The sequence below is a fragment of the Eretmochelys imbricata genome, chromosome 2 (genome assembly GCF_965152235.1).
Source record: "Eretmochelys imbricata isolate rEreImb1 chromosome 2, rEreImb1.hap1, whole genome shotgun sequence".
In the NCBI taxonomy this organism is placed as follows: domain Eukaryota; kingdom Metazoa; phylum Chordata; order Testudines; family Cheloniidae; genus Eretmochelys; species Eretmochelys imbricata.
Genome location: NC_135573.1, coordinates 36,433,347 through 36,458,745, shown reverse-complemented (window position 1 = coordinate 36,458,745; position 25,399 = coordinate 36,433,347). Strand labels below are relative to the sequence as shown.

At 40.6% G+C, this 25,399-nt stretch overlaps 1 protein-coding gene across 2 annotated transcripts in view; it reads left to right on the top strand.

Annotated features, from left to right (window-relative positions):
- DCAF13 (DDB1 and CUL4 associated factor 13) overlaps positions 1–20,137 on the top strand; it is a 42,378-nt gene extending 22,241 nt beyond the window's left edge. For both annotated transcript variants that reach the window (XM_077809888.1, XM_077809889.1), the window contains 4 exons: positions 812–976; positions 5,170–5,305; positions 18,097–18,260; positions 19,313–20,137. In XM_077809888.1, coding sequence (XP_077666014.1) covers positions 812–976; positions 5,170–5,305; positions 18,097–18,260; positions 19,313–19,400 — 553 coding nt within the window. In that variant the 3' untranslated portion in view covers positions 19,401–20,137. The remainder of the gene's footprint in view (positions 1–811; positions 977–5,169; positions 5,306–18,096; positions 18,261–19,312) is intronic.
- The last annotated feature ends 5,262 nt before the right edge of the window (positions 20,138–25,399 follow it).

Sequence of the window (25,399 nt, the reverse complement as noted above, 5' to 3'; positions counted from 1 at the left end):
GGGAAAACCTCTGGAGTTGGCTGGCCTGCCTTCAGTGAAGATGCTACTACACCAACGGGAAAGCTTCTCCTTTTTGGCGCAGTTAATCCACCTCTGCAAGAGGCAGTAACTATGTTGATGGGAGAAGCCCTCCTATCGACATAGCCCTGTCCACACCAGGAGTTAGGTTGGATTAACTCCGTGGCTCAGGGGTTCGGATTTTTACACCCCTGACTTAGTTATACTGATGTAAGTTTATAGTATAGACCTGACTTTAATGAGGGCAGTGTAGCGGAGAAGAGAGGGTGGCAGGCAGGGCAAAGGGTGCGCCAAATGGAATCTGAGAAACACTCAGCAGTTGTAGATGGTACATTTTGAGGCTGGAGGTGGGAGGAATGAAGGAGGAAGATGGGTAGCTTATGAAGCAGGTTGAGCCAGAGAACCAAAAACAGGCTGAGGGAGAAGTAGAGTAAAGGAGACCCACTTTTCCTGTACGAACAGGGAAGGAATCCTAACTCTAGCAATACAGCTAAACTTACCAGCTAGTATGTGTTCTGTACCTTTTTTCAAGTCCTACGATTCTTTTCATGCTTTATTAGCAGTTGTCTGACTTGAAATAAACAGTTTTAGGTCCTAGGATCTAAAAGCTGAGCTTATGGGTGCATATAATCACGTACTTCAAAGAAATGTATGGTGATATAACATGCATTTGATAATTCAGTTCATTTGGAAATTGGTATATGAAAAGCACGAATCTTTTTCACATAAGTGTTTATATGAGATGGTATTTAAAGCATGGTGCCTTCTTTTAATTAGCAAATTTCTTTTACAGCTTATATACATTTGATATGCGTTTTCTTGAGTCGCCTGTAATGGTTCACATTGATCACGTGTCTGCAGTTCTTGATGTGGATTACTCCCCCACTGGGAAAGAATTTGTGTCTGCCAGCTTTGATAAATCTATTCGCATTTTTCCTGTAGACAAAGGTCACAGCAGGTCAGTGATTTTTTTTTTCCTTTCCCCCAAATCTATCTCTTAGGTCTCCTCCCTCCCCTCCCCCCCCCCCCCCCAAATACTTAGCTCTCTCATTAAGCTATATAATCAATAGATTCCCATTGCATGTCTATAGGGTCTCATCATATGAATAAATGTACATACTAAATCACTGTCTAAATTTTTATTAAATATATTAGAGTAAAACTCCTATTTAATGAGCAGTGAATTTTGTGTTCTAGTTTTGAGTTAAAATTATAAGTGGAATCCAGGGATGAAATTTCTCCAGCCTGTTAAATCATTTTTTTTTTTCTCCTCTTACTGATATTTCTGGTACTAAGGTGCCAAGGACAGAAGTAGTAATCTAAGTGAAACATTGACCATTTCATATAGAACAGGGGATAGATACACTCCTTGTTTCATGATGTGATGTCCTTTGGGAAGGCAGCTGAATGTTACTTCCCTGTCAAGCAATATATCTTGTTACAAACACACCTTTGATTTCTGCTGTCACCTCAGACCTCTCTTGACACTATTGCTTTCCAAATATGTCTTAGATCGAATATTAGTTCTGAATTATTATTCCTAGATGTATTAGTTTGCATTTGTCCATTTTATCTCATTTTATTTCCTGCCTTTATTTCTGATCTGTGTAGGTCTCTTTGTATATCTGTCACCACTGATGTGTACAACACCTACAGTTTTGTAGCATTTGTCTTTTTATGGGCTGTTTTTTCTCCTCCTTTTGAATGATTACATACAACAGGATGTAAAAGATTCCTGTGGAAACATTCTGGACACTTCGCTGATCTAATTAATTTTCACTTATTATCTTTTTGTTCATGTTTCTCTAACCGGGTTTTATCCATGTGACAATGTTTATATCCACCACAGTTTGAATTATTTTTTTCATGTAAGATTTCATAAGCATATTAAGTACTACACTAAAGTTTAGATTTCATCGACTGTGCACTCCCTTCATTATTTTTTCAATTTGATCAAAATCAAAGAAAATTATCAGATTTGTCTGGCATTATTTGTTCTCCATAAACCTGTACTGTTTGTTGTGTCTGGTTCCATTATTCTCTACTGTTGTAGGTTCTTCCAGTTTTTTATTCTTTATTCAAGTCTTTATTTCACTGGAAGACTTGCCAAATAGCATTTGCAAGACTTGCTCTTTTTCTTAAAAGATGCCTTTTCTCAAAAATAGTTGCCAGTGGTTTAAGTTTATTAATTATTTCCTCTAGGATGTTAGAATGCATATTAATCAGACCGGCTGATTGTGTGGAGTCCTTTTTATTATTGACAGCTTCCGTAGTGTCCTCTCCAAACTGTTCATATGCCCCTTTGTCTTATTAAAGGCCAACTTTTTTTTCCTGAGTCCTTAATAATTGATCTACAAAACTTTTAGTTTTCCTTCAATCCTGGAATTGTGTTGCAGATACCCACTGTAGTTCCTTGACTATTTTTTATTTTTGTATTGCTAAGTAAAGTGGTAGCTGTTCCTCTTATGTCAATCAGATAACTATTTTAATTGTTTTTTGTAAATATTTTTGATCCATAGAAGGGGAAAAGAGGTAGAACTGTGTAGTGCTGAAGGGGGGAAGAGGGAAAGCGTAAGTGCAAACTACCAGGAAGCTTGCCAAAAAGAAGTCTGAGCTGATGGTATCCACTTGTGTATCCAGATGTATTTGGGGTGGGGTGTTTGTCCCTGGTGCACTAGTAGCTCTGAGAACTGAACGACTTGACTTAAGTACATCTTTAAACCAGGACCACAATCTTGTCACAGTTAATTCAGAAGACTTTATTCGCAGTCAGGTGGGTTAGGAACTCGTTCTCTTTGTTTTTAAGGAAAGCTTAAATTTGAAACTTGAAACTGTAGGGAAGACACAGACCTGATTATTCCTCTTTGGGGTATGGAGGGAACGTGCCTTTTTGGGTATGTCTATAGTGCAAGTGAAGGTGTGTTTGTAGCATGAGCAGGCATACCTGTGCTGGTTTTAATTTAACAAGCATGGGTAACTGTGACAGGGTAGATGTGGTTACGGGCTTCAGCACAGCTAGATGCCTAGTACAAGCCCGCCAGGGAACCTGTGTACATACTCTGGTTGCTAGCCTATGCTGGAGGCCTGTGCCACCATATCTACACTATAGTTATTACCTTTGCTAGCTAAATTAAAACTAACAGTAGATTGTCTACCCATCACACTTTCACTTATAGTGTAGACATACCCTAAGTGGGGAGGGGAGTCTTTGTGGAAGACCTTACGTGTTATGAGGAAGCGGTAAACACTCTCATTGGTATTCCAAAGGTCAGCCTTGAAGGCCCATGCCCTCAAAGGTACACACAACTCCCATTGTACACAGATATGAAAAGGCAGAATTTATGGCCGGATTCTAAGCTGATGTAAATTGGTGTATTTCTTTTGAAGTTTATGGAGCTATGTCTGTTTACACCAGGTGAGGTTGTAGCCCCTGATAGATGATACTAACTAACTCTCTATAGTTCTTGACTTGTTTTACAAGACCAGTAGTTTGGACTTTAATGGAGGCAGCCTGATCCAGTGTATTGGATGCTGCAATAAGACAAAAGACCTAGGCATATTCTTGGCTCTTCAATTGCTTTCCTATGTAGCCAGATAAAATCACTTAACGTGTGTGTGCCTTAGGGCTTATCTATATATGGAGTTATTCAGGACTAGCTCCATGTGTCCTCTTATTCCATAATAAGTGTGCCTTGGTTTTATTTAGCTTAGCCCAGTGGATTAAGCTAAACAGCAAAAAAAAGGCACCTTTCCTTTGGAATAAGTGTACGCAGAAATGGAATTGGCCAAGGAATAGTTTTTGTGCTTTTAAATCATACCCTAACTTAATCTGAATTAATTTTCAAGTGTACATAAGCCTGTATTTTGCCAACTCTAAAATAGCAGTAATGATACTTGGCCACCACTGTAATGTATTTTGGGCTTGATCTAAAGTCCACTGAGGTCACTAGATACACCCCACCCCCTCATGTTTGTGTAAAAGGCACTATATGTGCTAATTATCTGTTAAAACTATTTTCTGTCTGGTTTAGTAATCTAATATCGATTTAAATAATACAAAAATTAAAGTTTAAAGTTTAAAACATGAAGTTTGATTAAACTAAAAATGTTCTAAACTTTAGAACATTGGTAAATATATAAGACGTAGTAAATTTTTGTTTGTTTATGTAGCTGACACCAAGTTATTGCTTTACGTGAATGTTATTGATCCACTTGTTTGCGTGGTAAATATTGAATGAAATCCAAATAGGAGTTTGTTTTAAATAGTGATTTAAATATAACATTTAGAAGCATTCACTCATAATTTAACTGAAAAATTCAGTTTGTTGAACACACGAATGAAGCATTTCTGAAGGTCAGTGCAAATTTATTTTTCAAATATTGCTAGCATTGTTGAACAAAAGGTTGATGTATTGTCTATCTGCAGAAATTATTAGTTATTGGTTTAAAAGCAACATTACTGTTCTAAATCCTTCACCTGCTTGTCAACAATGGTCACTCCCCAGTGTGTGCTGAAGCATTTTTATTTTAAGCTGTTTTCTCATATGGCTTGCAAATTCCTCATTGACTGACGGAGGAGGCTATTTTTCTGGGGGTAAAGGAGGAAAATTGCAGTGAACAGTAACTGACACATCTCCAAATTCATATTGATGCTCTTAGGGTTCAAACGTCTTCTCACTCATTCACAGTATTGGTGCCAGACAGATTAAGTTTAGCTCTACAATTCCCATATCTGTAATGCTTACTCAGGACATTATAAATTTCACTCACAATATTTGTTAGTATAAAGAAATAGATGTCTAGGATTTGTAGATAGTGTATGTCTGTATGACTGACTTTGGTAATCTAAGGAGAGCAATTCTTCTGCTAGTTAGATGCCATGGAAAAGATGAGAGGTTGTTTTTTGTTTTTTTTAAAGTATTATCTAGCTAATTTTTTGTCAGTATATTTTAGGCAGAATTTAGTTGGAGAACTTTCCATGTATCAGTTTGGAAACTATTCCCTTGTAAACAAAACCATTTTAATCAGTTATGGTTATTGTAGAACAAATATTCAGACTTTGAAGAGAGAACATTATGATAGGTGAAAGGCAGCAATGATTAGGAAGGTAACTATAACACATTTTCTAATGATTCTTTCGGCTTCTTTTAGAGAGGTATATCATACAAAGCGAATGCAGCATGTCATCACTGTCAAGTGGACCTCTGACAACAAGTACATTCTGTGTGGCTCAGATGAGATGAACATTCGTCTGTGGAAAGCTAATGCTTCTGAAAAACTGGGCGTGGTAAGATTTTTGTGCTAGCTTCACCAGTTATCTCAAGACTGATTAAGATATAAAACGTATTTTTCCAAAATTAAAAATAAACTTCTAAAAATTCAGAACTTTCTAAAAGGAAAACATAATTGAAAATTTATTTTGAAAATTTTGAGATAATATGCAAATCAGCATATCAGTATTGGCAAATATTTCACTCATTGTAATCTTTAGTGCTACCTCCATTGTTTATAATATTAGAATCATGCATTTTTGCCCAGTAAAGTATTTCTTTGTCATATTTGTTAAAGTATACTGTTGAGCTTGTACCAGTCTGAATAGGATTTGAGCCTTCCACGTCTACGATGCAGGTGTGAATTCAGGTCTGAGTGGTAGTGACAAAAAACCAAATTCTGTTTGTCTCTCACCAACAGAAGTTGGTCCAATAAAAGATATTACCTGACCCACCTTGTCACTAATATCATGGGACCAGCATGGCTACAACAACACTGCATACACATTCTGGCATGACCTATGTCCAGTGTAACTCCATTAGAGCGCAGTGTCATTATTTGCCAAAAACTGTTCTGTGATCTGTTTGAAATAAGTTGGAGCTCTTTGTATAGTTCCTAGTGGGGTAGATCTTCATATACTGAACAACTTGTTCTGGTATAACTGAATATTTGTCTAGTTAGTCTATGCGAACCCCTAATATAGATTTGTGTAATTCTGTTCAGTGTAATAAACATATCTACTTTAAGTGTGACTTAGAACTGATTTAAGCATGTCTGTTAGGGGTTTATACCAGCATAACTAGACAGACTTTTTATTAACCTCAGTGCAAGTTGTATAATACAGTAAAGGGTAAAATCTGATGATATGATTCGTGCTAATTTGTACCCTCCTGAGCAGACTTAGTAAAAAGATCAAGTTCTGAATGGGCATGGACAGTGAAATTACCCTCTCCCTCTCTTGGAGTAGCCCCTTCAGGTCATGGTGGAGGCATATCAGTAGGGCGGTTGGGAGTTGCTTGCACTGCTACTGTTTATTCTATATTAGTCTGCAGAGCTGTCAGTTTGATATCTTTCACAGTAATGCATTTTTCTTTTGTAAAAGAGAGGAAGGGAGGAATTTTAAACTGTAATCTGACCGGCAAAATATATGTAGCCTATGAACATTTATATAGTAACAAATTATCATTGAAATTAAATTTCTGTAAAAAGTTGATTGGCCACTTTCTTTATTTAGGCTGCTGCAGTAGTCATTTTGGTCTGCATTTTGGCTGTATTTATAAGGAGTTTTATATGTAGCGGTCCAGATAAGTGTTTTTTGTAAGTATCAGACAAAAACACCTCTAGTTCTAGAGACTGTGTGACATCCACTGTGTACTTCTCTGTTGCTGCTGATTTTGTGTGGAAGGGGCTCACCTACTGCAGTGATGGACAGCAGTATAACACGCTAAGAATAATTAGTTTATCCCACTGGTTGCTCATCATATACGATATAGATACATCCTCTCACATCTGGCGTCACAGTATGAGCCAAAACTCCATCTGCTTCATTCATCCTCTGTATACTGACTGAGAAAAGCACTATGTTGTCTCCATCCCCCATATGGTTCTAAAACAGATGCTGTCCAGAAACAGGTTTGATGTGCACCTTTACTCTGCACACTCTTCACACAGTGGACACAAATGAGTATCTAAAGCAGTTGTTCTCAACCCTTCCAGACTGCTGTACCCCTTTCAGGAGTCTGATTTGTCTTGCTTATGCCAAGTTTTACTTGGGCTTTGGCTTCAGCCCCATGTCACAGGGCATGGGCTCTCTGTCCTGGCCACCAGTGGGTCTAACCCTGGCGCTGGCAACCCCATTAAAATGAACTTGCCCACAGTTTGAGAACTGCTGATATAGTATATAGAACAGTATAGACAAATCATAGTCTATATGAAATATTAGTTTGTACTGAGTTCACTAGTGCTTTTTATGTAGTCTGTAGTAAAACCATGCAAATATCTAGATGGGTTGCTGTATCCCCTGGAACATCTCCACGTACCCCTGGTTGAGAACCACTGATCTAAAGCATGCTGATATTCATATCAAATGTTAGTCATTCTATATGTATGATGATGTGGTATTTTTGTTGCAGAACGTAGAATATTTCATTATCCCTGTTAGGTGGACAGAGGCAGAATACATGATCTGGAGTTAGGTTGTTTTGCAAATCTTAGGTGTGGCATCCTGAAGTTTCATTTTATTAACTACTGGTGGCAGTAAATTAGTCTAAGAACTGCTGCTTTGAGTTTAATAGGATGGGTACTTGGTTTTAGGAAGTTATGGACAAAGGCAGCATACCTTTTGCATGTAATGAACATTGCTACTTAACACTAAATACAGTAAAAGCTGTGTTATCCGGCACTTTACCAACTGGAAAGCTCTATAAACCAGCATTTCTAATTTTCATTGAAAGTCTGGTTGGTGGGGGGCAGGCAGGCTCCCTGTCTGGCTCCGCATGGCTCCCTGGAAGCGGTGACATGTCCCTGCTGCTTCTAGGTGGAGGAACAGCCACGAGGGGTTTGAAGTGTGGGAGGGGGTGTGGGGCACGGGCTCTGAGGGAGTTCGGGTGTGGGAGGGGGCTTGGGGCAGGGGTTTGGGGTATAGGATGGGTTTTGGGGTTCTGCATCTCAGGCGGCTCCCCGCAGGTAGCAACATGTCCCTGCTGCCTCCTAGGGACATCTGCCCCTGCAGATTTAAATAGCTGAAATAATGAAATTTATGAAATTTAAAAATCGTATGACCGTGAAACTGACCAAAATGGAGCATGAATTTGGTAGGACCCTAATAATAACATAAGGTGGACACACAACTGATTTGGAAACACAGTACCCAAAAAACAGTTATCAATGGTTCACTGTCAAACTGGGAGAATGTATCTCGTGGTGTGCCCCTCCCCCCCCCCCCCAGGGTCTGTCCTGGGTGTAGTATGCTTCAGCATTTTCATTAATGACTTTTAAATGGAATGGAGAGTATGCTTATAAAAATTTTAAATGACACCAAGCTGGGAAAGTTTGCAAGCACTTCGGAAGACAGGATTAGAATTCAAAACAACCTTGAAAAATTGGAGAATTAGCCTGAAATCAACAAGATGACATTCATTAAAGACAAGCTAAAGTATTACACTCAGAATGGGGTGGAAATCAAATGCCCGAGTACAAAATAGGAAATAAGTGGTGAGGCAGTATTGCGGAAAAGGATCTAGCAGTTATAGTGAATCATAAAGTGAATGAGTCATTGGTGTGATGCAGTAGCAAAAAGGGCTAGTATTCTGTGGCGTATTAACAGGAGAGTTATATGTAAGACACAGGAGATAATTGTTCCCCCTACTTGGCAATGGTGAGACTTCAGCTGAAGTAGTGTGTTCAGTTCTGGGCACCGTACTTTAAGAAAGATGTGGACAAATTGGAGTCCGAGCAACAAAATTATAAAAGGTTTAAAAAACCCTGACCTGTGATGAAAGATTTAAAAAGGGGCATATTTAGTCTTGAGATAAAAAGATTGAAGGGGGACCCACTAACCTTTTTCAGATATGTTAAGGGCTTTTATAAAGAGGTTGCTGATTGTTCTCCCATTGTCCACTGAAAATAGGACAAGAAGTAATGGGCTTAATTTGCAGCCAGGGAGATGTAGGTTAGATATTAGGAAAAACTTTCTAACTATAAAGATAGTTAAGTACTGGAATAGGCTTCCAAAGAGCCTGTGGAATCCCTATCATTGGAGGTTAGAGACACACCTGCCAGGGATGGTCTAGGTTTACTCGGTCCTGCCTCAGTGTAGGGGGCTGGACTGGATGACCTGTCAAAGTCTCTTCCAGCTCTATGTTTCTATGATTGTATAAGAGCATACTTCTGGGGGAAATTTTCAAAAGTGCCTAAATGTCTTAAAAAGCATAAACCCCATTGACTTTCAGTGGGACTTAGGAACCTGAGTCACTTAGACACTTTTTTGAAAATGTTTTCCTCTTTATCCTAGTGTATTATGTGTATATAAGTCAGAGAGATGAAGTTAAATTCTGAAGACGGAATACAATGCTAAATTCTAGCCAGTGTGCTGCATAGATACATGTCAAAGAACACAAGGCTAGTTAGCAGAAGTACATGTGGAAGCTGGCTTTCCCAGTTTTGGCTTTCCAAACACTGTAGAGAAGCTGCTTTTATAAAAGGGGCATCACCAAGTCTGGCTAAGGGGTTTTGGGCTGTGGTCTGCATACGTAGTGCAGTTATGCTCCTGACCCAGCAACAACTTGTGTGCAAAACACCGTGCACAGGTTTTTTTCCTATTCAGATTAGATGTTTAGTACCTAATGTGCCTCTCTGCATGGTATCTAAGCATTGTAATACGTTGAAATTGGAGGCTGTTTGTGGGTCTCCAATCCACTATGGGTTCTTATTCATACAGCTTTTGTGGCATGTATGCATGACTGTTTGTGGGGATGTATGCTAACCAGAATTTGGCCCCATCAGCTGCTATATAATTGAGTTTGAGGTTCTTTGTCAGTTCGGTGCATAGATGTATCTGCTAAAATGCATGAGGAACAGAACCAAGAACAATAAAGAAAATATAATGCTGTTGTTTATCAATCAGAAAATCAGTGGTGTGCCCTCATCTGGAATATTGTGTGCGGTGCTGGTCTCCCTATCTCACAAAAGGATATTGCAAAATGTAGAAGGGATTCAGAGAAGGACAATGAAAATGACTAGAGGCATGAAAAAACTCATAAAGAAAAATTGGAAAGGATGGTATTGTTTACCTTAGAATGGAGAAAAATAAGAGGGGACATAAGGAATGGGACAGAGAAGTTAGATTGGGAGCTTCTATTCTTGTCTCATAACACAAGCACAAAGGGATCCTCGGTGAAACTGAAAGGAGGTCAATTCATAACCAGTAAAAGGAAATAGGCTGTGGAACTCGATTCTGTAAAAAAGTCTGAGTATTTGTAATAAAAGCGGGGGGTGTTTGGGCTGCAGTATTTTCTTAGGTGGGAGGATTTGATTGAATGATGCATACAAATATCATTGCATTTCTAATACACCAGCACCTTGTAAAATGAGGTACTTTGTTGAATTAAGATTTACTTATGCTGAGGAGGCCTGGATCATCGTGATGTTTTATTATTGCTAATAGCAATTTAGGGGTTTTTTTTCCAATTAGAGAATTCTTCTTTGGCTTGTGCATAGTCTTTTACTTCCCATTCAGGCATGATAGAAATGAGACTAAAAGTGAGCTGCTTATTTTGTGTCTTGTGGCTGATGAATGTTCGTCTGACTGGAAAGTTGTACTTGCAGCACTGTGGCTGCCCAAGTATTCATCAGTTCTGACATCCATGTTTCCTTTGTTTTGTTAATGCATTTGGCATTGCTCTCATTACGCAAAATCAGTGAAACGTTCAAGAATCAAGCCTCTGCAGGAGCCAGAGGCATACCATGTCTACACTCCACTGACAATTAAATCTATATGATTCTGTGTAAGGATTGGAGTTAAACTAAACCTAGTCCTTAGATCCACAGGAGAGATTGGCCTTTTACATACAATTTTAGCACTCTGACACATCAAAATAGAAGTTAAACTCTTTTCAGTAGCTACATAAAAATAAATTTTAAAATGGGACTTAGTAGCGTAAAAAAACATTCACCATGGGCTTCATAAAAACTGCAACTTACAATTCAGGTACTTTAGAGTCCTATTAATGTATAATCTGGAGTACTTCAAGTACTTCTAATGCACACATACCTTAGTTTTGTAGAGGTCTAGGAATTTAAAAGGGGACTAAAAATTTAGTTTGATTTGGAGGAAACAAGCATTTAAAGTGAAAAGTGGAAAAGGCAGCACTGATGGAATAAAACAAGTAAGTCTCCTCTAAATATATCTTGGAAAAGGTCTGGGTTTTTTTGACTTGTAGAAAACAGGATACACTGAACCTACATCAAGGCTTTGAAGATCTTTACTAAACTTGGAATTGTTAAGACATTTGGTAACTTCTGATTCAGCAACCTATACATGATGAATCCTTAATAGGATTACTCACCTAAGTAAAAGCTGCAGAACTGGCCAATAGTTGGTTCTGTTTCCTCTCCTATAAAAGTAAGGAATGGACTGAAAACGGAGCAGGAGACTGACCAATTAAAATGCTTTTTTAGTAAGGAATGGTTTGTATTCCTGTAAGTGTGTAAAAGTAAAACATTAGTGTGAGGAGAAACTGGAAGCCTGGTCGCACTTACGGTTGCTGTTTACCGTTGCTATCCTGTAGGAGATATGAAAAGAGCAAAAGCTTTTGATTTAGGTATTGAGTGAGAGTTAAAGGAAAGTGCATTTACGGCCCCTTGTATGTTGATCTAGCAAACCACATTAGCAAGAGAACATTGAGGTTGTCTAAATAGATGTGTGCTTTCAATCTACAGTATCAAAAATTTCCATTCTGTGACATAAGGCGAACACATGGGTAGTATGCGAGATGTGGCATTGGTTTAGGAGTGATTTCTAGAGCTTGTGATGAAATGTGAATGCGACTTATCCACTTCATGCTTCTGTTTAACAACTCTGTGGATTTACTCTGTTATTGAATTGTCCTCTAACAGAAGGAGGACACTTCGCTAAATTGTAAATAAGCTTTACATAGAAGCATTATTCATATACATATGCATGTTTACTTTGCATTATATCTCTAAGGTCAAATTTGTTTCTGCAGAAGCGTTATTTGTTTTGTTTGTTGTTTTTTTCCACCATTGGGTTTTTTTTGTACCCCAGCTAATCTGGATCAGGCCTCAATATGCTAGGCGCTGTACAAACACATAGTAGGAGACAGTCCCTTCACCCAGAGAGTTTGCAATCTAAATTGAGACAAGATGTAAGAAGTAGGTGTCACCAACAAATGGAATAGCTTGTGGTACAGGGAACACAAGAGTAGCAATAATAGAAACACATTGACTATCTGTATGCACGGTGGGTAGGTGGAGTCTTAAACATTTAAAAAAAAAATCCAACTTGCTGCTAGAAATGCCTACTGGCTACCAACTAGTTGTAACCATTTGGCAGTTTGCTATAGGCATTATGGTCAATTTGAGTATCCTGGCTTTGTGTTGCAGCGATCATGAACACTGCTTCATCATTAACTTGAGTTCACTATTTGGGAGGGACTTCACCTCCTCCCCCATCCCCATGACTTGTGAGGTGTGTTTGCATGGCCCCTTGTCCACTTGAGATGGGACCAAGAAGACGCATCTTGAGCCAAAGTTCTTATCTTGTTTAATGGTACAAAGCACCTCTGCTAGCTAGGTCCTTCCATCACTTAACTTTTAACTAAATCTGAGCCAAACTAAAGAAACAAAATGTTGTAGGTAACCATAGTCCTTGAGCTTAGTGTCTTTTTTGTTTTACTTACAGTTACATTTGGATGCTGAGCCTGCCCTTTCTAAATTATCAGTGTATAGTTTCTAATGCAATTCGACCTTTGTGCTTAGGGTTTTTTTTTTATTGTTAATGTTATGAACTAAGGCTTGGTCTACACTACAAACTTACGTCGGTATAACTACCGACAACCCTGAGCAACGTAGTTATGCTGACTTAACCCCTGCTGTATACAGCGCTATATCAACAAGAGGGCTTCACATTGACATAGCTACCATCTCTTGGGGGAGGTGGTGTATCTACACCAGTGGAAAAATCTCTCCCATTGTTATAGGTAGTGTGTTCACTAAGCACTACACTGGTGCAGACAGGCCCTTAGATGTAAGTAGGATGTAAATTAAGTTTCGAGGTAATAGTTAGTAGCAGTAAATTTAATATCCAGTTAGTTTCATTAGGGACAGGTGTAGCAGGTCGAGCACTCACTGCTGTAGCGCCTCTTGCTGGTCAGTCCAGGAATTAGCTCAGTCCAGTCTCAGAGCGCTTCCTGCTGGCCAGTATCTCCCTACCTATACCTGCTTCCTCGTCAATCTCCACCACTGTACTTCAGGCCCCTTTCTCTTGGGTGCTGCCCCGCAACAGCGCCTCCACACTCTGGGTCTCCCCTCCCAGGGGAACCCCCTCCCCCTATGCCCACCTTGCCTCAGTGGCTGCTGCCAGTTGTCATCTAGCCCCCTTTCCCTGTGGCAAACTGCAGTCTGTAATGGCACTCATCATTGGCAAGGGGGTTGGACTAGCTGTCTTCCTGTAGCCCCAGTACCGCTTTCCTGCCAGGCCTTAGCCTGGGAAGTCACCAGGCCTGAGCTTCCCAGCTCAGCCTGCTCCTTCCCCAGCACTGTTCTATCAAAGGTACCATGTCTCTCCCAGGCAGCTAGGTCCTTCTCACTCCATCCCTGGAGTGAGACTCCCCACTCCTTACTCACAGCCCTCTATCTGGGCCAGCTGAGCCCTAATTGAGCTGGCCACACCTGTGTCCAGCCACTCAGCCAGGCGCCCCTAGCTGCTCTCACTCCTTTTATCCCAGGAGCGGGGTAACTGCCCTGCTACAGTAGGGAATATGTGTAAATAAAAGTGAGCTGCAGTAAGAGGCATTGGCAGAATATGTCTGAATTCTGATAAATGTTGCATTGGGGATTTAGCTTCCCTAACCTAAAAGGCATTCTCTGGGCAGGATAGATAGCAGCAGCTGAGTTGCTGAAGTCCTACTACTGTGTTTTTGAGCTTAAGTGCAGTACAAATGCAGTCCTATTTAAAAGGAGCATGATTTCAGTTTCTTAGTTATTCCCATTCAACAGACAGTTCTTTGGATAAGGACTCCTTTGAGAACTGCTTCTCTAAATTCTATGTACAGTGGAGAGGGGCACTGAAAATGATTGGGCTGTACCTCTCCTACTAAGGCCACGTCTATACTATAGCTACAGTGTTGCAGCTGTGCCCCTGTAGTGCTGTAGCGCAGATGTTTCCCACGTTGACGGAAGGAGTTTTTCAGTTGATGCAGTTAATTCATCTCTCCAAGAGGCGGTAGCTAGATCAATGGAAGAATTCTTCTGTTGACCTAGCTGCGTCTACACCAGGGGTTAGGTCAATTTAACTACAGCATTCAGAGCATGACATTTTTACAGCCCTGAGGTCCATCTAATTTTTAAGTGTAGATCAGGCCTAAGATACAACAATCGAGAGAGTTGATTCTAGGGCAGATTTTACCAGTACTGACAATATAGGTGCCATTTTTAGAGTTTCTTTCCTTGTTTCTCTCTCCAGACTTCTGTTCCCAGCAACCACTCCTTCCTTCCCTACATCACCTCTTTTATTTTTTATCCCTTATATTTTTATCCCTTATATTTCTAGTTCCTATCAGTCTAGGGATTGAAAAGATTTTTATGGTCAATCAACTTGAGTTCTTTTGCATGGTAGTGTTAAACACTTCTTTTATGAAGAGGAGTGGAGTTTGTTTTGATGAAAGTTGACCTTGGATTTGCGAAAACCCAAAGCTGTCTATACACTGGTGCTGGTTAGGAATGTGCACATAGGTTAAGTGCCTTAGGCAGGACTTGTCAACCACCCATAGAATTGTATAAATCCTAATGTGTTAAAGTGTAAAATGTTTTAGTCTCTCAACTCTATGGACCTGGTCCTGCAAGCCTGTTGTGCATGGGTGACCCTCCCTCTCCCTCCCACTTGCAGAAAGCACTATGGAAGTCAATGGAATTCTGTACAGGTGCTTAGTCCACCATTGTAAAGCTGCTTGCAGGATGGGAGTCTGTTTGCCTCTCTCGTGCTGTCTCTTTTCTATGGTATGTTGTGTTTTCATCTTTGATAGTCATTTAGTCAATAATGATGTCCAAATGGCCAAAATTATCTTTGATGGCCCTTTGGATAAGGTAGCTATGCATACTGGGCTATAATCATCCACTCTTCACAGTTAGGCAGTAAATATACAAATATAACCAGGTATATGAAAGGCATATAAAAATTACCTGAAAAAGATGCAACAGACTTTAAAATAACTGACCCTGTGTTGATATCTATCAAGTTTTTAACATGACATCCTGGATGTTTCATATGTTAATTTACAGGATCTTTTTTGTCAGCAAGGTTACACTAAATCAGCAGCAATTTGTTCTTCTTTAATTGAATTTAAGAAAATCATTGATTTGCATTAAAATAAAAGCCCTTTAATTTGGATTATGTTGGCAGTTTGTAGCACAGTGAGAATGCCTGGGATTGATTGCAACTGAACCAGCTATTTAGGCTGGCTCAGTATAATGAACTTGACTGCGGAGGGTGGGGGGAGAATTAACCAGTAATGGCTGCTGGGGTTGCTCACTGATTGAAGATGTAGGAGATGATCGCAGATGTAATTAGAATGGAAGATGTGTTCAATGGATTAGAAGATCTAGAAACCAAATTTTAGAATATTTTTACTACTTTGATGTTTGAAAACATGTTTCCTATTTAAGTGATGGATAACTGGCAACTGTACATGTGGCATTCTAGTTTCTCTGTTGCACCGAAGGGAGAGGGGTTTTTTGTTTGTTTTCTTAATTAAGGACTTGGAAGCAAGATATTTAACACACTTTTGGTCTGAGTCTGTAGGTGAAGTATATTTCCAGAATTTATGAAATATTTCTGTCTGAGAACTTCTATTAAAGGTGACCTCTAAAAGGGAAAATAATTGGGAGGGGTTAAGGAGGGCCCTTTTAAAAGCAAAACCAAACCATGTTTTGGGTTTTTTTAAAACTTTGTACATGAAGGGGAGAGTTTCTTCTTGTTCTCTTACGTTGGAAATTCTGATCTTGTTCACCCTGGAAGGCTCTATAACATGGATGGCCAAACTTACTGACCCTCTGAGCCGCATACACTAATCTTCAGAAGTTCTAGATCCGCAAGACACGTACAGTCTGCCCCGTGGGGCAGCACCTGCTGGGGTGCAGGACTTCTGCCCCAATGCCCCCCCCTCTCCTCCCGGCTGGACTAACTCCCTTAGATCCTCCTCGCTGCAGGGCAGAAACCCCTAGTCCCACCACCCCACCGCAGGGCAAAAGCCCCGAGCTTCAGTCTTGTAGGCAAAGAATGGGGGGAGGGGGTGTATGGGGTGCTCCGGGAGTGGCACTTAACCGTAAAAGAGCCACATGCAGCCCAGGAGCCACCATTTGGCCACTCCTGCTCTATACTAACTAAAGCACTAGTGAAATTATGAGTCAAATTGAAAGCTGTCTACACTATCCTTATTTTTCTAAAATTTCCCACTGGTTGTAGCAGCAGTTGAAATATTTACCGGGGTGGGGGAGGCTAACATAGGTGCCTCCTAAGAATGGGAAGGGTTTTTAGTCAAACTGTTTTTTGTGGGGAGGGCGGAGAACGTGGAAGGCATGACATGTGGGAAAACGGAGGACATATATAACTTCCAGCTAAACCATAGAAGACCAAATGTTTGAGTTCTAAATAAGCTGTGTGTTTAAAAGCACACACTCAAAACAACCATTTACCAACCTTTCTTACACAACATAGGCAATAAAAGGGCACAAACCCCATTTAACAAACACCCTTTCTGCAGGTCATTTGTAAGGTGATGGGATAGTCCATTTCTAATAATAAGCGCCAAAAGAAAAAAAGCTGTTAACAGCATTTTGGTTATACTTTTTAAATAGACATAATGCAAAAAATTAAAGTGCTCTTAGTAATTTTAATGCACTTGTAATGCCTGTACTCTCTGTGATAAAGTATCAATTCGACTGCTTAATGAGAAATAAAAATTACTCCATATGTGCAGTATTGGCAAGGTAAAGCTTACAGTTCTCATGTGCACATTGCAGTTCCCAATGGACTAATTCCATTAAAGTGGATGAAGATGCTGGGTAAGCTTGGAGCATGCCCCCGACCCAGTGAAGAGAATATTCCTTCTGTAGGGAGAGGCTATAGCTGAGGGGTGGCCAACCTTTGGCTTGGGAGCCACATGCGGCTCTTCAGAAGTTAATATGCGGCTCCTCTTATGGGCACCAACTCCGGGGCTGAAGCTACAAGCGCCAACTTTCCAATGTGCCGGGGGAGGGTGCGGGGGTGCTCACTGCTCAACCCCTGACTCTGCCACATGCCCTGACCCCACTCCACCCTTCCCGCCCCCTCCCTGAGCCTGCCATACCCTCACTCTTTCCCCCCCGCCCCGCCTCCTGCACATGAAACAGCTGATCGGGAGGTGGGGGAGGGAGCGGCAGGAGGCACTGATCGGTGGGGCTGCTGGTGGGTGGGAGGTGCTGGGAATGGGGTGGGGGAGCTTATGGGGGGGGCTGCTGATGTATTACTGTTGCTCTTTGGCAATGTACATTGGTAAATTCTCACTCCTTCTCAGGCTCAAGTTGGCCACCTCGCTATAGCTAGACACGTCCTTAGCAGCATCTCTAGTTACAGTAGATAAAAACTGAAAAGCCTTTGAATCTTTTGTTTCATAGGAAAAGCTCCTCACTAGCTGGGAGTTAGGAATATTTTTTTCCCTGTTTGCTGTTATATGCTCCACATTCTACTCTGAGGGCAAATCCTTTGCTCTGCAGGATACTAGCAGGTCACCAGTTTCTCACACACACACACCCCACCCCACCCCCCCACCCCCCCGTGGCAATGAACTTATGTTGTAACTTTTGTGAAACTTAAAATTATGGTACTATATTTGAGCAGTGGGGTGACAAAATGTAACACTTCTTTAGAAAAAAATATTTACTAGTCTTAAAGACTCTGCTTTTAGGTTTATAACACCTTGACAGAAATGGCCAGAAGAAACCACTGAAGCTGTCTAAACTTGTAGTTTGCTTTTAGAGACGGTGATGTTATTGCAACCGGTGCTGTTTATAACACACTTGTGTCTTCTGTAGCTCGTACCACGAGAGAGAGCAGCTATGAATTACAACCAAAAGTTGAAGGAGAAGTTCCAACACCACCCACAGATCAAGCGCATAGCTCGTCACCGTCACCTGCCCAAAGCCATCTATAGCCAGGCCAAGGAGCTGCGCATCATGCGAGAAGCTCGTCGGCGAAAGTACGACTCTTCCTTTTGTTTTCATTTTGTCTTAGTAAAACATATGCTGTGCCATTGCTGTGGCATCAATGCATGGGGCCTCTAACAAGGGAACAGCTCTTATGAATGACTGGTATTGATTTAGTCAAGTGAATAAATCAATTATTAGACTGGTTGTTTTGGACTCTATGGAGTGGTAAGTGCAGACCAAGCTGCCAGTAGTAGCAAGAACTAGTTTCCTTCCCAGGCCTTCTGAAAGGGTGGAAAAGGACATAAGGTTATGGGGGGGGCAACACCCCCTCCCAGCCTTATGTGTAGTCATATCAGAGGGATTAGTCTTGATGTGGGAAGATGAGGGTCTTCTGGCTCTTTGTGCTAGGCCTCAGGATCAGTGTGAGAGGTTTTTCAGTTCCCCAGGACATCTCTACAGGTCCCTGGGAGCAGAAAGGGATGGGGAGCTGAAAGCATCTGTGCATGGCTGGTGCCATGGTATTGAAAGAGGAGAAGTTGGCTGACACATGCATGGAGAGGAAATGGGAAGTAGTGGGGCTGAACATGTTTGTTACACTCTGGTTTGGCCACACTTCCCAGTTGAAAGACTCCTATAGGATTATCTGCAGGGAGCAGATATTTATCTACAATTAAAAATAAATAATTAAAAATAACTTTGTTTCATAGGAAAAGCTCCTCACTAGCTGGGAGTTAGGAATATTTTTTTCCCTGTTTGCTCTTATATGCTCCACATTCTCCCCTACTTTGAGGGCAAATCCTTTGCTCTGCAAGATACTGGCAGGTCAAACTGTGCATGGTCTAGAAAGAAGGCTCTTAAAAATGTGAACTCTTCTAAATTTGCAGTTTAAAGGGTTTTCATATGGACAGTGTTTCTTTTTTAAGGGAAAAATTTAATAAATTTCAGCCACCTCAATTGGTTTGGACTCTGAAGACATGAATTTTTAGGAGCGGTGGAACACTTGCTGTAGTACTCTAAGCAAGAAGCTAGTATTTCTGAACTTGAACACACCTACTGCTGACATTCTCAATCTCACTTTTCTCTTTTTCTTGTCTGTTTCCAGGGAACTGAATCGCCGTAAACACAGCAAACCAGGATCCTCGCCCTTTGTGCCAGAAAAGAAGAAGCACATTGTGGCTGTAGTGAAATAATTTTTGCTGGCTTACAGCATTGTGTGTAATTTTTTATTTAAATAATTAGCTACACTGTACAAAAGTTTGAGGATCTGCTGCAGACCCTGCCACAAGTGGTGCGGCTCACTTTTCTTCTTTGTATATTCCCCCCTTCATTTCTCAGGTCATCATCCAGTTTGGGAGGTGAGAAGAATTGGCCCCTTTAAAGTCCTGTAATCAAACTTGCAGAGAGTGTAAAGTGATCCACCCCTGTATATCCCAGTGGAACTTCATTTTTAGTACAAGGAGAGAATTTGACTGTGGTGGTGGTACCTCAGTGGATCAGCCCTCTCCCCTGCCACCTTCCCTATCAGAAAAAGGGTGAACATGCTTCAGCATTGCTTGTGGCAAATAGACTATCCCTAGAGTTAAAAATTACAAACTACATTGTTTTTTAAAATGGCAATTATGAAAGAGGAAAAACATTTTTGATAGAAGTGAAGAAAATGAATATTGCATACAGTGAGGTAACCCAGGATTATGCTCAATAACTATACATTGCACTATACTTGTTACCATGAAACATACTCTTGTTTCTCTTTGATTAGAAGGGCTTCAACAGGACTCTCTGACCAATGTAAATAACAGGATTTTATTGGTTTTTTTCCCAGTGTACCCAGTCAACACCTTCAAGGGCTGTTGTATCCTGATAATATTAATAGAGTTGTTGAATAAATGTCTTTACTTCTCAACTTAATTAAAACCTCTTAAAATTATTCAGTGTCTGTCTCTCTCTCATTTAGGTCTTAGAAAATCTTGAAATTTCCCTTCATGTGAGAGATGTTGTAAGCCTCTTGTTTAAGATTGCATAAAATCCCCCCACTCTGATACCATACCTTTCATCCCAAAGTTCTTTAATTTGTATGCAGATATCACTTCACCCCCAGCAGTGAAATGGAAGTGGCTTCCTATTGAAATGACAGAGTAATTTAGTTGGGCAGATTGTAATTATCCACACTGGAATTCAACAAGGCTACTTGGTCTAATACCTCTGTCCTTGCAGAAATTTTGAGATATTTAATGACCATAAATATTCAGAGCTTTAGTCTGGTGTCTTAGTTAAAAACATGGTGTTAAGAAGCACTGTGCTGCTGGAGACACTTCCTTTAGGGTGAGTATTAACTCAGGCCCTAATCGCTTTTGATTATTAAAAATCCTGGGTCAAATTTTCAAAAGCACACAAGTCCCATTTTCAGCAGTGACCTAAACTCTTAAATATCATTGACTTTCAGTGAAGCTTAGGCTCTTAAGTGCCTCATGGTCAGATTTTTACGGATAGTCAGGTGTCTAAAGATACAGAAAGGTGTCTAGAGCAGTGGTGCCCAAACTTCTCTTGCATCCCCCCATTGCCAGTAATTGAATCTGTCTGCGCGCTGCAGCCCCCCTCCCCCCCCCCATTACTGCATAGTTGGCTCAGCAGAGGAGCTTGGGCTGAAGGCAGAGCTGGGGCCTGAACTGGGGTGGGGGCAGAGCTAGGGATAGAGGAAGGGTGGCTTGGAGGCAGAGAGGGGATGAGGGCAGGGCTGGGGGTGGAGTGGAGCAGGGGCTGGCAGCGGAACACAGGATGGAGAGTGGGGTTGGGGCTGGGCTGGGCTGGAGGCAGAACAGGGGGTGGAGTGAGGCTGGGCCCAGAGCTGGGCTGTGGGTAGAGTAAGGGGAAAAGTAAAGCTGTGGCTGGGGCCGAAGCTAGACTGGGGGCTGGGTGGCACTCCCTTCCTACCCCACATGGGGGCTGGGTGGTGCTCTCTCCCCATCCCCCCATGGGGACTGGCCTGGGCTCCTCCATGCACGCCCCTGAGTGTTCCTCTGTGCCCCCTAGAGGGGTACGCCCCACAGTTCAGGGACCACTGGTCCAGAGGGATTTTCAAAAGCATATAGTTCCCAAACGTCAATTAATTTTAATAGGAGTTCGGTGCTAAGGGCTTTTGAAAATTCCACAAAATGCCTGCCACTTTTTAAAATGGGACTGTAGGCACCTTTGAAAACTCTATGCCCTCACGACACTTTTTACTGAAAGTCAGAGGAGTTAGCCTTCAGATCCTGCCCAAACCCCAATTTGGGGTAATTATATTTTGTTCTCCTTATACTTCCCCTTTATTTAACTATATGGGCAAAGCATTTGTCACATGAAGAAGAAAAGTAGTTGCTGTTAAGAAATGTCTGACGGGATGGTATAGAGATGACTGTTTTTCTCAGGACTAAGTAAAGAGAGTCTTTCAAAGCAAGGCTGCAATCTCTATAGAGTAATTTCTACATCATGATTTTTACAAACGTCAAATTACGGGGGAGCTGGTAGCAACCCCCATATTAGACTGCGGAACACTTTCCGTTATAAAAGTTTTTTTGCAGCCTTTTTTGAAAAGGTCTGACATGCCTGTGCATTATGATAGTCTTTAATTACATGATCACATCCTGTTTTTCCCCTTGCAGAACTCCTGTCTTATTTGTTGCACAGGTTGGATATTGAAGGGAACAGAATCAAGGTTGTATGAGCAACCTAAAAGTTAGGAAATGCCAGATTTGGAGGGTTGTACCTTGCAACTTAAATAAATTTAATGCCTTTGATGCAAGGGCAATTTAGGGTACTTCTGAATCTACACAGCCTGTGTAGAGGCAGTGAGCCTCCCAATCCAGGTCATCAGACTTGGGATTGTTCAGCTCGCACTAGTGCTCTAAAATTAGCTGTGTAGACAGCACTTCGAAGTTGCAGCTCAGGTTGGAGCTCGGGCTCTGAAGCCAAGGCAGGAGGGTGGGTGTCAGAGCCTGAGCTCTAGCCTGAGTCAAAGCATCATCTACCCAGCTATTCTGAGAGTACTAGTGCAAGCCCTGCAACCCCAAATCTGGCAACTGGAGCTGGAGGCTCACTGCAACAGGTTGTGAAGACATACCCATAGACTTATGACATTTGGCAGCTTTTGGGGTGGGACAGGGGAGTTGTATTTTGGCTGGTTGTAACTTAGGATATTTAGAGGTCCTCTTACAGCTACTAACTATAACAAGTTTTCATCCAGCTCCGTGGTGGAGGCTTGTGCGTTTGGATCTCTGTCCAGGCTTCTAGTCCAACTGCTCAGTTGTATGGTTCATTATGGAGATATCACTGATCGTTTTTAACAGGTGTGGTAATAACAGATGTGGTAATACAAGTCCTCTTCTAGATTAAAGTTAAAATAGCTCCTCTTTGAAATTCCTGCAAAGTTACTATAGACCCCATTCTGCTAGGCATTGTGTCATGCTATACAAAGCACACAAGATCTTTTATAGGGGAGAAGGCAAAACGCCACATTTATTGAGAATACAGCAGTTAGCATATACTTTTCAGTCACACACACCCACACACACCATGCACACAGTCCCACCAGCCTATGTTTATAGTTACCAGTCCAGAGTCTGGATCAATCTAGTGGCCAGCCAGATTGGTCACAGAGGGGAGCCGGGCTCTGCCAGTCGCAATCCGGTGCTCCTGGAGTAGTGGCAAGACGAACCCGAGGTCCCATAGCAAAGCAACCTGTTCTTATAGTCAGTTTTTTTTCCTCTGTTGAAGTCTATGAATTTTGCTATGTCAGTTTATGACCGGTTACTTCTTAATTGGTGTTATCTTTTGATGTTAACATTCCAAAACACCTCCGAGAGGGTCATCGATTGTCTTTAGGGGGTGCCAGCCTCCACATCAGGGTCGTCAATCTGTCCTTCCTCAATCATGGATGTGCGTTGATGGTTCTCTGGCATCAAGAAGTCTCTAAGTGTCTTCGCTCCTCCTTTCTTGACCATCTGGTTAACAATGGCCTTCACACCTTATCTTTTCCTGATGCATGCATTCCTCATTCACACTAACAGTCTTTTACACAGACCTTTGAGAATACAAACAGCAGTATTTTATATCAAGCAAAAAGACATTGTAAATGAAACCTTGCTAAATTTTATAACCAAAACAATTCACACTGAGGCCCAGGCCTTCAACGTTCCTCTAATCTACTTAACATAGACACAATACAGGATCCTGTCTCTTACTAACTATACCTTAAAACAAAGAACTAAAAGGGCCCAATTTGTAATGCATATGGGAAACGGAATCCCATAGTCCCAGAGTGTCATTCCTTTCTGCTATTCAAATAAGGTGATTGGCAGGATGAAATCAAATCATACATTAATTCTCATAGTACAATTATAAAATTCTGCTCCTATAACCGTACAAACAGAACAAAAAGGCAGTCCCTGCCCAAAGAGTTTACAACAGAAGTGTCAAATAGTTTCTCTCTCTCCTTCCTCCAAAACCACAACTTAGAACAGAGGTAGATTTTGTCATTGGTTCATGCATGATATCGTTTTTAAAAAACTAGAAAAAATACTTCTGAAACTTTTTGAAAACAACATGTGATTCTCTATCATGGAAGCTGATAGAAGAAAAAAGCCAGTGAAGACTATATTCTATTGCTGCCTGTCAGCTAATTATTTCAGAGTTTTATCCTATTCTCATTGAAGTCAATGGCAAAGCTTTCATTGATTTTAATGGGGCAGGATCAGGGGCTCAATGACTAAAGCAGAGGGACTGGGATGATGTGTTGTACAGTGCATTTTTGTTTTGTTGGATTCTTCCTACACAATTTTCAAACTAGAGGAATAAGGAGGTTGGGTTTTGGCCTTTATTAACTTGCTCAACTCCCCTCACTCCTATAACAATCTGGTGACCCTTTCTTCCTACATATCAAAACTTCAAAAACTATATCTACCCCCAAGAGCAAAGGCTTAAAAAAAATTGTACTTCTAAGAAGTGGTCTTAAAATCCAGTTTGTCATCAGACACCTGAAATGTGGTCTGTTCTTACAGGTGAAAAAATTGTGGCAAAGATTGTGTTTAGGGGCCTTGAACTCTAGTTTCATTCAATTAAATCCAGGATGCATATTTAGTATTTTATCTTGAGCACCACTGACATCCTTTTTAGAAAGCTCCAGGGCTGCAGCTCTTTATTTCATCACAGCTATTCTGACAGAGTGTTATCTGGCAGCTTATTTTCAGTACCTTGCTCAGTGGTACAAAGGTCATCTTAAGCTAATGTTCCAGTAGAAATGGAGGATATTAAACTAGTGGCTGTTTATTCTGAGAAGGACTTGGCTTTGTTCACCAATTATTCTTTTATGCACAATTCCGTTAAATGATATTCCAGGAATTAAAAATGACTTTTTTCCAAACATATATGAAAATCTACACTAGCTAAAGGAGATATGTAGGGATTTATAGAATTTACAACTTAAGAAAATAGAACCTGTGGGCATGCATATAAACTCTCTCTCTATATATATAGTTTGTATACATATCAGCTTAAATATTTTTGTATTTTATTTGAACTAAAAGAAAATGCTGATATCCTGTTTCCAGGATTTTGCTATACATGATTATATAATGCTTATAAATAGGCAGAATGGCAGAAGATGTGGTGAAGGGGAAATAGACAAATATTGGTTAAGCCAAACATAGGTCTTGGCTGAATCCTATTTAGACAGAGCAATCTTCCATACACTGTTTCAACAGGGAAATGAATGTAAATAGTTCTATATTAAAGGAACTGTGATGAGGACTTTGCAAGCAAGTTAGATCCATATCATCATGCACACACTTCCAGCTGTCTTCAAATTTTATACCTATTTTATCCTAGTCAGATTAAATAAACCATACACCTTTAAAATATGCTGATTTTTAAAATATTTTTTAAAATTTTAACCAAATAGATTTTTCACTGTTGATGCATGTGTTATGATGTTCTGCATTTCCAGAACCAAATACATTGCTACAGAAGACTCTGAAAATAACATAAATCAGTGGAAGTCAAGGTAAAGTAAACTTTCTTTTAATTTTTTCCAGTGTCCCTATGTTAATGTTTTTTATTTATTTTATGTGAAGATATTTCTTTTGCACACATAAAACCATATTAAATCAGAGGCAAATCTACTGAATCAGAGCTCAGAAATTAATATTCAAATAGT